Source organism: Sinocyclocheilus grahami, unplaced genomic scaffold (genome assembly GCF_001515645.1).
Source record: "Sinocyclocheilus grahami isolate Dianchi unplaced genomic scaffold, SAMN03320097.WGS_v1.1 scaffold1241.1, whole genome shotgun sequence".
Classification (NCBI taxonomy): domain Eukaryota; kingdom Metazoa; phylum Chordata; class Actinopteri; order Cypriniformes; family Cyprinidae; genus Sinocyclocheilus; species Sinocyclocheilus grahami.
Window position 1 is genome coordinate 121,854 of NW_015506420.1, and position 14,461 is coordinate 136,314.

Sequence of the window (14,461 nt, forward strand, 5' to 3'; positions counted from 1 at the left end):
TGCATACAAAATGGAAGCTAAAGAGGATGAATGAAGCCATTAGAGAAACCAGAGAATGCAGTTATGGAGAATGAGTCAGAACCACCTGAGTTAAAAACCATCAGTGCCGTTTTACAACGTGATCTACCACTTATACTAAACCTCTGTTTCGTTTAGTTAAATGTATGATACTTGCATTGCCTTGGTTGTTGAACGAGTGTCCGGATGCAGTCTCAGATGAAAGTCTTGATGGTTTCAAGGTTTTGGACTTGCGATCACGTTCTTCCGGGTTTGAAGAGAGATGAATTCCAAAGATGTTCTGACTCGATGGTGACTGGAAATTTCTTCCCAGTGGAAAGTGAAAAAGAGCTAAAAGAGACATCAGCTGAGATCCTAGGATCTTTGGTGAATGGAAAGTCAAGGCCGAGGCCTGGCTCAGACTTAAGGTACAGAAGACTTCTAGCTCACATCCTCATCTTCTCCGTATCTAACAGAACCGCAGACTGACCGAGGCGGGTCACTGATGTGAGAGCTTTATCTCATATTGAGCTCACACCTCCGGGGGATCAAAGAGCCAATGGTGCCTTGAACTTTTGGAGGGAAAGTTTACGACTCTTTGTCTCCAAGCATGGTATTTCGCATATGTAATTCGATTGGGTGTTGATGCACAAACTAGTAAATATTCTTAGAACATTAATATGTTACATAGGTATCAACATGTAATATGCACTCTCATTTAGATCATCCGAAGACGAATTCATAGAGACCAAACATGATATAGGTGAGGTTATATTAACTAGTGATCTATCATAACATACATAAAAGAGTATACACGATGCCATAGAAGAACCTTTTTGTCTAAATGGTTCCATAAAGAACCTTTAACATCTGAAGAACCTTTCTGTTTCACAAAAGGTTCTTTGTGGCAAAAGAAGGTTCTTCAGATTACAAAAAGGTAAGAAAGAGATGGTTCTTTAAAGAACCTTTGACTGAATGGTTCTTTGTAGAACTAAAATGGTTCTTCTATGGCATCGCTTGAAGAACCTTTTGAAGCACCTTTATTTTTAAGAGTGTACAATGCAAAAGACAATATTCAAGAACAGTAATGGTATACACAATGACCTGAGGATATGTGTGTTCATTCATAGAAAGGTTTTGCTATGAATTAATTAGAGAAGAGTCCATTTTGCTGTGCATTATATGTCTTTCCTATGGAAAATGTAGTGAGAGGGAGAACTCTCAACATGCCATTAGGTCGTAAAGTTTATCTGGTCTAGCAAAGGTGTCCTGGTTGCCATGGAACCAGAGGCCTGTTCTGCCCTTTTGAGGTGTTAGTTGCATTTCGGGGGAAGGGTCCATAGACCCTCATAGTTGGCCCTGGGGGCATTAGAGATTATTTGTTAAATATAACAAATAGCTGTGTGTCTGATTGGTCCAAATGCTACAATATATATATATATATATATATATATATATATAGAGAAAGTTTTTTTTTTGTTAGTTTTTTTAAATAAAAAAAGAAGATAAATATAGATAAAGTAGAATTAAAATAGAATAGAAAGTGTTAGAGTTAGATGGTCAAATAAAGGTGGAACAGATGAGTTTTTAGTGGTTTTGTTAAATATAACAAATAGCTGTGTGTCTGATTGGTCCAAATGCTACAATATATATATATATATATATATATATATATATATATAGTTCCTAATATATATAATCTTTGGTAAGCTTCTGATGGTAAATTTATATATCAGTGTTTGTAGAAGATGATGGCATGTAATATAACCATTTACTAAAATGTAACCTCATTTGACTCTTGAAGGATTCTGGGCATAATTGTAAGTTTGCTGCAAAATGAAAGCCTGCTCATCTATATTTGATGGCAAAACCACACGTCAGCCAGCGTATTGAGGTGTTTTTGAAATATGCTTGCTGAGATGCTCGGGATGAGTTTGATTTAAGATGACTGTCGTGATGATGCTTAAATAAGCCTGTGTGGGCAGTCATGCTTAGGCCATTTGCATGGCAGGTGCTGCTTTGCATCGTCAGCATTTTATTTCTGGCGATTGATCTCCAAACTACTTGTGAGGTACTGTTTACAAATTGCCTGAGGCAGGGCTCTATTGATATGACCTTGCCTGCAATATGTTAGTATAGCAATACGTCCCATAAGGTCCCAGTGGAGCGTCCTGGCGTGGGAAGGCATAACTGCTCAAATTAATTGCTAGACACAGTTGCTAATCCTGTGAACATGGATGCACTGAGGTGGAGAACTAAATAGAAGTGTAGGTCAGTATAGGCAGTATGTTCATTGCATGGATGGTGTGATTTTAATTGAAAACAGAGAAAACAGGTCTCAAAAGTGTGTTTTTTTTCCTGCTGGCCCTGTCAGACCAGTTGTTCTTGTTTAGATTTGCACTGATAATAATTTGTTGGCATCTCTCCTAAATGTACGCATGTAATTTTAGCAATTTGTTTCCACAATTTTGTTTACAAAAAAGTTAGAAACTAATTTACAGTACATGCACTACCACTTTAAACTTTGGGTTCTGTAACACGGTGTCCTAACTGCACGTGATGTGACAAGATTCCAGCGACAAGCAATTTGGGTGTCCACACACTAGACGCGATGCGGCAGAATCAATCAAATATCACAGCCAATCAGAAGCGTGCGTGGGCGGGCTCTCTCTGGATGCGCTCTGCACTCACAACGAAATGGATACGTTTATATTCTAATTCATAAATGTTAAACCTTTTTAACATTATTAAATGTACACACTGAGTGATTGATACAGTACCATCTTTGTTATGGAATATGCTTGTTGGTTCGCAATGAGTTCACAGTTTTAACTTACATCTTTGCTTTTATTTATTTTCAAGATCTGAGGTAAACTATCTGTTGTTGCTTTCAGTATGGCTATAAATGCCACGCAATATGATATTCAAACTCACATTAGACACGTTTAACTTTGAATAAAGCACATAATCAGTACCTGAGAGATTATCACTGTCATATAGTTGGTATGCTGTTGTTCCTGCTGCGACGTCGCTGAAATAGAAACCATTTCTAAAATAGAAATTTTGCGTGTCTCTGTCGCGTCTAGTTAGGACAAAAACTCAGATTAACATGGAAAAAGATACCTTTTATTGCGTGTCGCAGCGTTGCGTCGCGTGTAGTTAGAACACTAACACATTACTGTAATGTACAAATTACATTAATTTAAATTAAATAAAAAAAATCTATTTTCATACATTTTAAAATTTATTTTTTTTCTGTAATGGCAAACCTAAATTTTGTGACATGATTCTCCTGAAATAATTATATGCTGATTTTTAATATATATTATTATTATCAATGTTGAAAACAGTTATGCTACTTAATATTTTTATGCTACTTAATATTATGCTGCTCAATATTTTTTTGTGGAAAACCAAATATTTTTAGGATTGTTTGATGAATAAAAGACAGCATTTATTTGAAAAAAAAAAATAGTATATTATAAATTCTTTACTGTCACTTTTGATCAATTTAATATTTCAGAAAAAAAATATTTTAGTAATTTCTGTAAAAAATAGTATTGACTTGAATCTTTTTTTTAATCTTTATCTAGGTTTTTAATTTTCAATAATAAAAACAACAATTTAATAAGTTTACATTGGAATTTGTAGCGGTTTGTATTTTTTATTTTAGTCATTTTTTATTTATTTATTATTATTATATTATATTATTATATTGTATTGTGTTTTTGTTTTATTTTGAGAGCATGGTGTGTCTGTGTCATGGTTTGAAAGGGATAGTTCACCTAAAAATGATAATTCTGTGATTTACTCATCCTCATACTTGTTATTCCAAACCCGGATGACTTCATCCTTTTGTATTCAGTGGAAGCAAGAAAATCATACATGTTTTGAAAGACATAACGGGGAGTAAATGATGAAAAAAAATCATTTTGGGTGAACTATACCTTTAAGAACTTAAAAAAATAGTGTCACTAGTAGTGCTGTGTTCAAAATATCGATACGACGATGAATCGTCACAGAGATTTGACGATACGAGTATCGATACAGCTGGCCCTGTATTGATATTGTGGCACGTGTGCAGTAGTGGACTACTTAATTTGTTTAAAATTTTACAACATTTAAAATTGAGTAGAAAAGTGTGAGGTTTCTAAAAAAAGAATGAATAGAGCATATATAGGCTACAACAAGGTTTAATCTGGCCGCAGAGGAACACAATGGGGTTGCCTGATATAAAGAGACGTAATCCCCAAAACAGAGCTTTATACTTGCGCAATACGGAAATATCTGCGAAGTGTGCTACTTATCTTTGTCAACCTGGCAACCATGTGCACGCGCTCTCTCTCTTGCTTTCTGAAAACACCGGTTAGCTTGCAGTTTAGCGATCTCCACTGCTATATTCTATTCTCAGAACAGTGTAATTCATCAACTGTTCATTTACAACACAGAGCGAGAGAGAGAGGCTGTGTATGTATGAATTACAACCCGTTTTGCCGCGTTTCTCTATTAACAATAAAGCTATGGCTTTAATTCCCATTAGAAACAATGATGTTACCAGCTCCTTGTTGAGAAAGATATTGTAGCTCTTGAGCGATTAAGCTATTTAGTTGATAAAACTGCGGGGCAGCCCTAAAAAAGTTTGTTCCTGAATGTCTGAGTTCGGCCGCAACGTGATCTGTGTGTGACTGAACTTAGCATCAAACTGCTTCTGTTTCACACACATGCTGGCACAGACGTGCATGTTCGGCTAGAGTCGCTTTGAACTCGTGCATCTTCGGAAGCGGCGCTGCGTGGAAAGTTATAAAAAATGTCGTGCACACCGCCACGCGAAACGACGTCGCGCGAACTCAAAGCGAACTTGCGCACGTGTAGAGTATAAATCAGCCTTGAGCGTGTGTGCGTTAGATACAGTGACGACAGCGCGTTAGTTTAATTTATGGGCTTAAAAAAAAGATGCAAACAATCAGAATATTGTACCTGGTGGGGAGTGCACAATGTAAACATGAAACATATGCCATTACCTATATTGTACTGTGGTAAAGTTATGGAGGCCCTTCATAATGCAGAGGTCAGCTGCCTGCTCTGCCAATAGTTAGAAATGGCACTATAGTAAGCAGTGTTTAATAAACAGCTGTTTTTATAAATTCTGCTGAGGTGAAATTCAGTGCAGCCCTGTATCGTGATATGTATCGTATCGTGGCATCTGTATCGTGATACGTATCGTATCGTGACTTTGCTGGTGATACACAGCCCTAGTCTCTAGTCACATATGCAGGTGGTAAAAAATAGGAGCAATAGGAGTCCGGCAAGCTTTCTGGTGGTGGTCTTGGCTTTGACTCTCCTCTGCCTTGCACTACCACAAACTGTCCCATCATCATCCCGAGAGGTTATCGAAACCCTGGCATTACCAGCTGCGAGGTTACTCATATCCACGCATCACCTTTGAAACTATCTGCTAACTCCGGCTTTGCGGCCGAGTGGTGGCAATCGCATCTGATCAAGGTGAACAGATCCATGCATGAAGTGCAGAAATGGCGAGAGCAGTCGGTGATACGCCCGCACACAAAATGGGAATGTGCAGAATAGATCGAGGCATTATGGGATGCTAATGTTGTCATTCTCTTGCCAGAGAGCCCGGAGAGGCCCGCTTGTTTCTATTCCGCAGTGGGAAATGAGCTCTTATCTGTCCCTCTGAAGATAAGAGGCAGACCTCTCTGTGTCTTTCTCTCTCTCTCTCTCTCTCTCTCTCTCTCTCTCTGTCTCTCCCATTGCAAAGGGGGTTACATCTGAATATTTTCTCATATAGATTTGATTTCTTTCTTTCTCAAATTGCATTGACTGCTTTAAAAGCAATGTTTCAGGAGTTTAGGACACAGAATAGGACACATGCTTATTTGATAACCGTTTTATTTCCTATTTGGGTTTGTGTGAATGCTTTATTTTTTTAAGATTACCATTTTTTTCCAAAGCATTGTTAGATGCCAGTGTTTCCTGTTTCCTATGCAAAGATTTGATTTCAAAAACAGTATCATAACTATTAAACTATATCTTATGATTTTAAATCTGTATTTAACATCAGAATGATCTCAAAGTAAAAAGAGGTGCTAAAGTCTGATTGTGGGGTGGCTGTGCTTTAAAATTAAATTATTATAATCTTAATTCTAGTGAAGAAGGATTTTGAAAGTCTGACAGTAATCAGCGTTGAGTAGGCTACTACTGTAAGGTTAACCCTGCCTGCTTTAAATGTTTCACAATGATTAACACTTCAAAACATTCATTAGAAATTTTGAAAAATAATCAAAAAGTGATCCAATGTAATCAGTTGCATTACTTGAATAAAGTAATTGAAATAGTTGCACTACTTATTTTACATTTTTAAATCGGGTATTCTGTAACCTATTACATTTCATACGTAACCTTCCCAACACTGATCATAGGCTTCTCCATAACACAAGCAACATCATGCTGCCTTCTAAGATACCTTCTTATCATATAGTCTTATTATTTACATTTAGTCATTTAGCAGACGCTTTTATCCAAAGCGACTAACAAATGAGGACAATGGAAGCAATCAAAATCAACAAAAGAGCAATGATATGCAAGTGCTATGACAAGTCTCCGTTAGTTTGACTTGTCCGTGTTCTCTCCTGTATGTAAGATGTTCTAAATCGGTCACTTATGAGGTTTTATTTCAGTTAGGGTGCTGCCTTAGAATGTAGGGAGCAAGACTGCTCACTAGGTTTTAGAACTGCAATTTTGGCTCTAGGTGTACAGAGTTTGTGTATTTATATTTTGAACTGACATGACTACCTGGCTGAATTGATGATAAACCACTAAGGGCCGAATACCTACGATAAGAATGAATAAACTGTCTCAAAGGTTAGCATACAAACTGTTTTCTACACACAACTTTTGGCTCTTTGATGCAGCTTGATATTAAACAATATTGACTCTCGAGTCACGTCAAAGAAAATGCACACACACAAGTACCCCTTCCAGCCCATTAATATTTTAGATGATTTGATTACATAATGATAGTAGACTGGTACTTCAGACAGATTTGATAAGAATGAACTTAAAATGGCTGCCTTGCCTATAAAAATAAATGCCCACAGTGCCTCTGAAGTGGATAGTTATGTAAAGGCTCTGTCATTCCTAGCCTCCATGGGATGGCATGTACCCTGTCTAATCCCAGTCTAAATATTATGCTAATGACTAGCCGGAGCCCACGATAATACGACTCATAGTGTGCAGTGATATGTTGAGTTGAATTGTGTTTCAGAACTCGTTTGTTTGTGAAGGTGAGCTTCATTTCCTCCAAGATCCAAAGAAGGGATTTTTTTAAGGTTGTGTTGGTGCCATGTTTATGAATGCATAAAGGGTGACATTTGAATTGCACGGACAAAGCGTGACATTTGTATTGGTGCATAGCTGGCTATGCAAGTGTGTATGGCAGTTTATTATTCCACATATATTTTGTTGCAGTTTGTATTCTGTCATAAGAGTACTTTCATGGGAAACTTCAAAAGCATCAAAGTATTTTACATTCCCGCCCTCCGATCCCCTTCATATCATGTTTTGATTGAGCAGGAAATCATTTTCCAACACTCTCTTACAGGGGACCGGGAAATTTTATTCTCTGTGGAGAAGGTTTTTTTTTCTTCTTTTTTTTTTCTCACAGGTAGCTTGACACATTTCAGGAAGTATTGCTTTTTCTCTCAACGCTGTTGTTTTATTGGGCAAATAAATCAATAGTTGTTTTCTGTTGTTATCCAAATCGAGAGGAAAAATGAGCACAGTGGGGCAATGAATTGTTTGTTTATGCAGCACACATTAGCTAAGTGTAATTAGAGTTTGGTGAACAGATTTGTGTTTGGGTATTAAAGCATAGCCCTAAATTACTCGTCTGAATCATGATTGTTTACTCCTTGCTGTGTTTCTATGTAAAAACTTTTTTTTTTGTTGCTTGTTTGTGTGTGTGTGTGTGTGTGTGTGTGTGTGTGTGTGTGTGTGTGTGTGTGTGTGTGTGTGTGTGTGTGTGTGTGTTCCTGTTGCATTGTATTAGTAATTGATTTTCACATTGTTTTTTAGCGGGTCTAACTGATGTTTACTTAACATTAAAATATGAGGTATTCAGCAAATTTGGTGTTTCATATTCTGATTGCAACTTGCTGTGGTTTAAAAATAGCCAGAACCACAAGTTTGTGTGTCTGACAATATGAGCTGTGTTTCAAAAGCCAAGCATTGTTAGACTAAAATGTGTCATGGCTTTTCAGAATAAATATTAACAATAACACCACATGGAAAGGCCAGTAGATAAATCTATCAGCTCACTGACTGTATTCCAATCGGGGCAGCTGGTCTCATTAAATTCAGATGCAATTGGATGAGAAAATGGTTGCATCTTTGCATTGAATCCGGAGAGTATTGAGTTCTAAGAGGACAGCGTATGGGTCGCAAATTTAACTAGCTATCAAACGGCACCAACCAAACACATCAGAGATCTCTGTCACATAAAAGGAATAACATGAATATGTTGCGTCTGTTCAAATCAAATAACTAGTTTTTACAAAGACAACAAAGATTAATTCAGTAATTCCCAGAGGAATACATGAATGCTCAGAAGATTTTCTGTAAAATGATCTGAATTATTGGGGATAAAAGCAAAGTGGTAGGGTTGGTAAGATTATTGTTTATAGATAAGATTATAGTTTTGAGAAAAAAAATTTGTATGATCAGCAAGGCTGCATTTATTTGATAAAAAAAAATAAAAATACAGTCCGAGTTCCAAGTCCAAGCATTGTCCATTTAATCACCATTTATTATTATTGAAGTATACAGGAAACTGATATTAACAGTTCACATTTATGATTTTTCTTTCTTTTCAGTAGATGGATGTGAAAAAAGAAAAAGACATTAGAAAGAAACTCCCTCTGCTTTTATGTTCTGAAATAAACTCATTTACGTGTAAAAATCTATAGGCTGTTAGTGTAATCAATAGTTCTTTATGTGCATGCCATGAACTTACTGTGACCTTTCTGCATTTCTTCAGCTCGCCACTTGGGACCCCATCCACGGACTGAACGGGACACTAACAGATCGAAAGCTGGAGAACAACATGCGCGGGGTGGTCCTACGGGTGGTCACTGTACTGGTACGTACCGTTACAGCTCGTAATGTCAAGTCAAGGGCTTTACACGTCATCTTGCAGCTACAATAGTCCTCATAACTACAAAGTTTTACAAGATGTCAGTGCTCTATTATTCACCGTTGCTCAGAGATGTCTTTCCCTTGACCTCTCTTAAATAAATTACATCAGACTGACTTAATTAGGACTTCCCATGTCTCGGAGTTCCTCTGTTTGACTGGACCTCATAAGGTTGAAGTAACCCCAGAGTAATCCATATTCATTCCAGTGAGCTCCAGAAGTCTGTTCACATCAAGTCACCCGTCTCTAAGTTCATTAAGAGTGAATTTTGGGGTGCGATGAACGGAGACCAGGGGAGCTGGGTTATATTGAGATTTGAGTTTTGCTATCTACCCTCCAGCGCTGATTTGAGTGAGTCCCTGGAGTTCTTTAAAGATTCAGAGGTTTAAATTCTTCATATCCCTGCTTTGAAGTCGGTCGGAGAAGAAAGCGGTTATGCTGCTTCTCTGCGTCTTTCCTCTCACTCTCCTTTACCCCTCTTTTTCCTTTATTCTGTGATTTCCCGCTGTGACAGAATGCTCTGTGAAGAACTTGCGCCCACAATCGCTAACAATGAGCAATCGTTGGAGGCTGTCACGTTAATGCACCTCCCCTAGTGGCGGATGAGGTTGGAGGGGTATAGAACTGAATGCACGCATACACATGTTGGCAAACTGTAGATACTAAGAGGGTAAGAGGGTATCACAATTTAAATTGAGAACTGAAACATTGTGTGGCCCAGACAGTATCTGGAGACTTCTGTAAATATGGTAAATTGTGTATCGTCTTACTGGTCACTGACTGCATAATCACATTACAGTAGATCAAATATTTAACAAACAAACAAACACACTAGCCCTTAGAGGATCTGTGGAATGTATAAAAGATGAGTGATGCAATTTTTATTAAGTCTAAATAAGTTTCTTAGCTCCTGTAAAATTTGCAGACAGTGAACCAATTGAACTTGAACTAAGTTACAACAATTGCCTTATGATATGTGTGTAGAGTTTGTTGTTACAGTACTTTTTTTGTCATTTTGCACAATATTATTAACTAAAATGTTATTTTTGTTGAAAAATACAGTAATACATTTTTTAATGTATTGAAGATGGAGGAAGAAGTAATAAAGTCAAAAATGTTTATTTAAAAAAAAAAAAAATAAAAGTCATTTTTAACAAATATCATGAATCTGTAAATAAAATTCAATTCAATTACTTTGCCTTGTTATAAAAATATTTTTTTTGTCTTTTAAAGGGGTCATATGATGCTGCTAAAAAGAACATTATTTTGTATATTTGGTGTAATGCAATGTGTTTATGCGGTTTAAGGTTAAAAAAACACATTATTTTCCACATACTGTACATTATTGTTTCTCCTCTATGCCCCGCCTTTCTGAAACGCGTCGATTTTTACAAAGCTCATCGGTCTGAAAAAGCGAGGTGTGCTCTGATTGGCCAGCTATCCAGTGTGTTGTGATTGGCTGAATACCTCAAGCGTGTGACAGAAATGTTACGCCCCTTACCATACTGTGTTTTCCATCATACAGTCTATGGTTTCCATGAGTCCCGGCGCGACGAGACAAAACCAATAAAACCCTTTACAAACGAGGCATTTGCTGCATCCAGTGGGGACATAATTACTGATTGTAATGACTTATAGTGTGTTTTTACGCTTTGCATTGCATCACGCCGCGTAAAAATAAAACCATGTCTGCATTTGTGATCGGGGACTGGGAAATTTTGATCTCCGTCGAGAGGATTTTTTTCACAGGTAGCTTGACGTACTTCAGGAACTATTGCTTTCTTCTCAACGCTGTTGTTTTATTGGGCAAATAAATCAATAGTTGTTTTCTGTTGTTATCCAAATCGAGAGGAAAAATGAGCACAGTGGGGCAATGAATTGTTTGTTTATGCAGCACACATTAGCTAAGTGTAATTAGAGTTTGGTGAACAGATTTGTGTTTTGGGTATTAAAGCATAGCCCTAAATTATTCGTCTAAATCATGATTGTTTGCTCCTTGCTGTGTTTATATGTAAAAACATGTTTCTTGTCGCTTGTTTTTGAGTGTGTTCCTGTTGCGTTGTATTAGTAATTGATTTTCACATAGTTTTTTTAGCGGGTCTAACTGATGTTTACTTAACATTAAAATATGAGGTATTCAGCAAATTTGGTGTTTCATATTCTGATTGCAACTTGCTGTGGTTTAAAAATAGCCAGAACCACAAGTTTGTGTGTCTGACAATATGAGCTGTGTTTCAAAAGCCAAGCATTGTTAGACTAAAATGTGTCATGGCTTTTCAGAATAAATATTAACAATAACACCACATGGAAAGGCCAGTAGATAAATCTATCAGCTCACTGACTGTATTCCAATCGGGGCAGCTGGTCTCATTAAATTCAGATGCAATTGGATGAGAAAATGGTTGCATCTTTGCATTGAATCCGGAGAGTATTGAGTTCTAAGAGGACAGCGTATGGGTCGCAAATTTAACTAGCTATCAAACGGCACCAACCAAACACATCAGAGATCTCTGTCACATAAAAGGAATAACATGAATATGTTGCGTCTGTTCAAATCAAATAACTAGTTTTTACAAAGACAACAAAGATTAATTCAGTAATTCCCAGAGGAATACATGAATGCTCAGAAGATTTTCTGTAAAATGATCTGAATTATTGGGGATAAAAGCAAAGTGGTAGGGTTGGTAAGATTATTGTTTATAGATAAGATTATAGTTTTGAGAAAAAAAATTTGTATGATCAGCAAGGCTGCATTTATTTGATAAAAAAAAATAAAAATACAGTCCGAGTTCCAAGTCCAAGCATTGTCCATTTAATCACCATTTATTATTATTGAAGTATACAGGAAACTGATATTAACAGTTCACATTTATGATTTTTCTTTCTTTTCAGTAGATGGATGTGAAAAAAGAAAAAGACATTAGAAAGAAACTCCCTCTGCTTTTATGTTCTGAAATAAACTCATTTACGTGTAAAAATCTATAGGCTGTTAGTGTAATCAATAGTTCTTTATGTGCATGCCATGAACTTACTGTGACCTTTCTGCATTTCTTCAGCTCGCCACTTGGGACCCCATCCACGGACTGAACGGGACACTAACAGATCGAAAGCTGGAGAACAACATGCGCGGGGTGGTCCTACGGGTGGTCACTGTACTGGTACGTACCGTTACAGCTCGTAATGTCAAGTCAAGGGCTTTACACGTCATCTTGCAGCTACAATAGTCCTCATAACTACAAAGTTTTACAAGATGTCAGTGCTCTATTATTCACCGTTGCTCAGAGATGTCTTTCCCTTGACCTCTCTTAAATAAATTACATCAGACTGACTTAATTAGGACTTCCCATGTCTCGGAGTTCCTCTGTTTGACTGGACCTCATAAGGTTGAAGTAACCCCAGAGTAATCCATATTCATTCCAGTGAGCTCCAGAAGTCTGTTCACATCAAGTCACCCGTCTCTAAGTTCATTAAGAGTGAATTTTGGGGTGCGATGAACGGAGACCAGGGGAGCTGGGTTATATTGAGATTTGAGTTTTGCTATCTACCCTCCAGCGCTGATTTGAGTGAGTCCCTGGAGTTCTTTAAAGATTCAGAGGTTTAAATTCTTCATATCCCTGCTTTGAAGTCGGTCGGAGAAGAAAGCGGTTATGCTGCTTCTCTGCGTCTTTCCTCTCACTCTCCTTTACCCCTCTTTTTCCTTTATTCTGTGATTTCCCGCTGTGACAGAATGCTCTGTGAAGAACTTGCGCCCACAATCGCTAACAATGAGCAATCGTTGGAGGCTGTCACGTTAATGCACCTCCCCTAGTGGCGGATGAGGTTGGAGGGGGATAGAACTGAATGCACGCATACACATGTTGGCAAACTGTAGATACTAAGAGGGTAAGAGGGTATCACAATTTAAATTGAGAACTGAAACATTGTGTGGCCCAGACAGTATCTGGAGACTTCTGTAAATATGGTAAATTGTGTATCGTCTTACTGGTCACTGACTGCATAATCACATTACAGTAGATCAAATATTTAACAAACAAACAAACACACTAGCCCTTAGAGGATCTGTGGAATGTATAAAAGATGAGTGATGCAATTTTTATTAAGTCTAAATAAGTTTCTTAGCTCCTGTAAAATTTGCAGACAGTGAACCAATTGAACTTGAACTAAGTTACAACAATTGCCTTATGATATGTGTGTAGAGTTTGTTGTTACAGTACTTTTTTTGTCATTTTGCACAATATTATTAACTAAAATGTTATTTTTGTTGAAAAATACAGTAATACATTTTTTAATGTATTGAAGATGGAGGAAGAAGTAATAAAGTCAAAAATGTTTATTTAAAAAAAATAAAAATAAAAGTCATTTTTAACAAATATCATGAATCTGTAAATAAAATTCAATTCAATTACTTTGCCTTGTTATAAAAATAATTTTTTTGTCTTTTAAAGGGGTCATATGATGCTGCTAAAAAGAACATTATTTTGTATATTTGGTGTAATGCAATGTGTTTATGCGGTTTAAGGTTAAAAAAACACATTATTTTCCACATACTGTACATTATTGTTTCTCCTCTATGCCCCGCCTTTCTGAAACGCGTCGATTTTTACAAAGCTCATCGGTCTGAAAAAGCGAGGTGTGCTCTGATTGGCCAGCTATCCAGTGTGTTGTGATTGGCTGAATACCTCAAGCGTGTGACAGAAATGTTACGCCCCTTACCATACTGTGTTTTCCATCATACAGTCTATGGTTTCCATGAGTCCCGGCGCGACGAGACAAAACCAATAAAACCCTTTACAAACGAGGCATTTGCTGCATCCAGTGGGGACATAATTACTGATTGTAATGACTTATAGTGTGTTTTTACGCTTTGCATTGCGTATTGCGCCGCATAAACATAAAACCATGTCTGCATTTGTGATCTGAGAATTGACAAACAATAAGTGCTACTCTACACTTCTCAAACTCGTGTTTGAATCATCAGTGGCAAATTATTTAAATATAAAAAATGTACTTACAGGCTGTGAGTCAGAAGTGCCAGACTGTCCTTGCAAAGTTGGAACTGCCCCACTTTATAGAAGCATTATGTCCTCTTTTGCAAGGCCAAACAAAGTAGTTTCGTTTTCACAACGAAACACACAGCTGCTTGAGTGAGCGGCGCCCGGCGGATTCGACAAAGGAGGCTTGCGGCAACCACATGTGACGACCCCGGGCTGGACTCTGCTTCGTCCACGGCGAAAACCGATCCGGCGATCCACAGCG

The 14,461-nt window shown here is 37.4% G+C and overlaps 1 protein-coding gene across 1 annotated transcript in view; it reads left to right on the plus strand.

The window, feature by feature from the left end:
* Positions 1-14,461, plus strand: part of LOC107568412 (glutamate receptor ionotropic, delta-2-like) — a gene marked incomplete at its 5' end in the record, with an annotated part of 188,150 nt that overhangs the window by 75,164 nt on the left and 98,525 nt on the right. Inside the window, one exon of the mRNA XM_016254389.1 lies at positions 9,050-9,151. Coding sequence (XP_016109875.1) covers positions 9,050-9,151 — 102 coding nt within the window. The remainder of the gene's footprint in view (positions 1-9,049; positions 9,152-14,461) is intronic.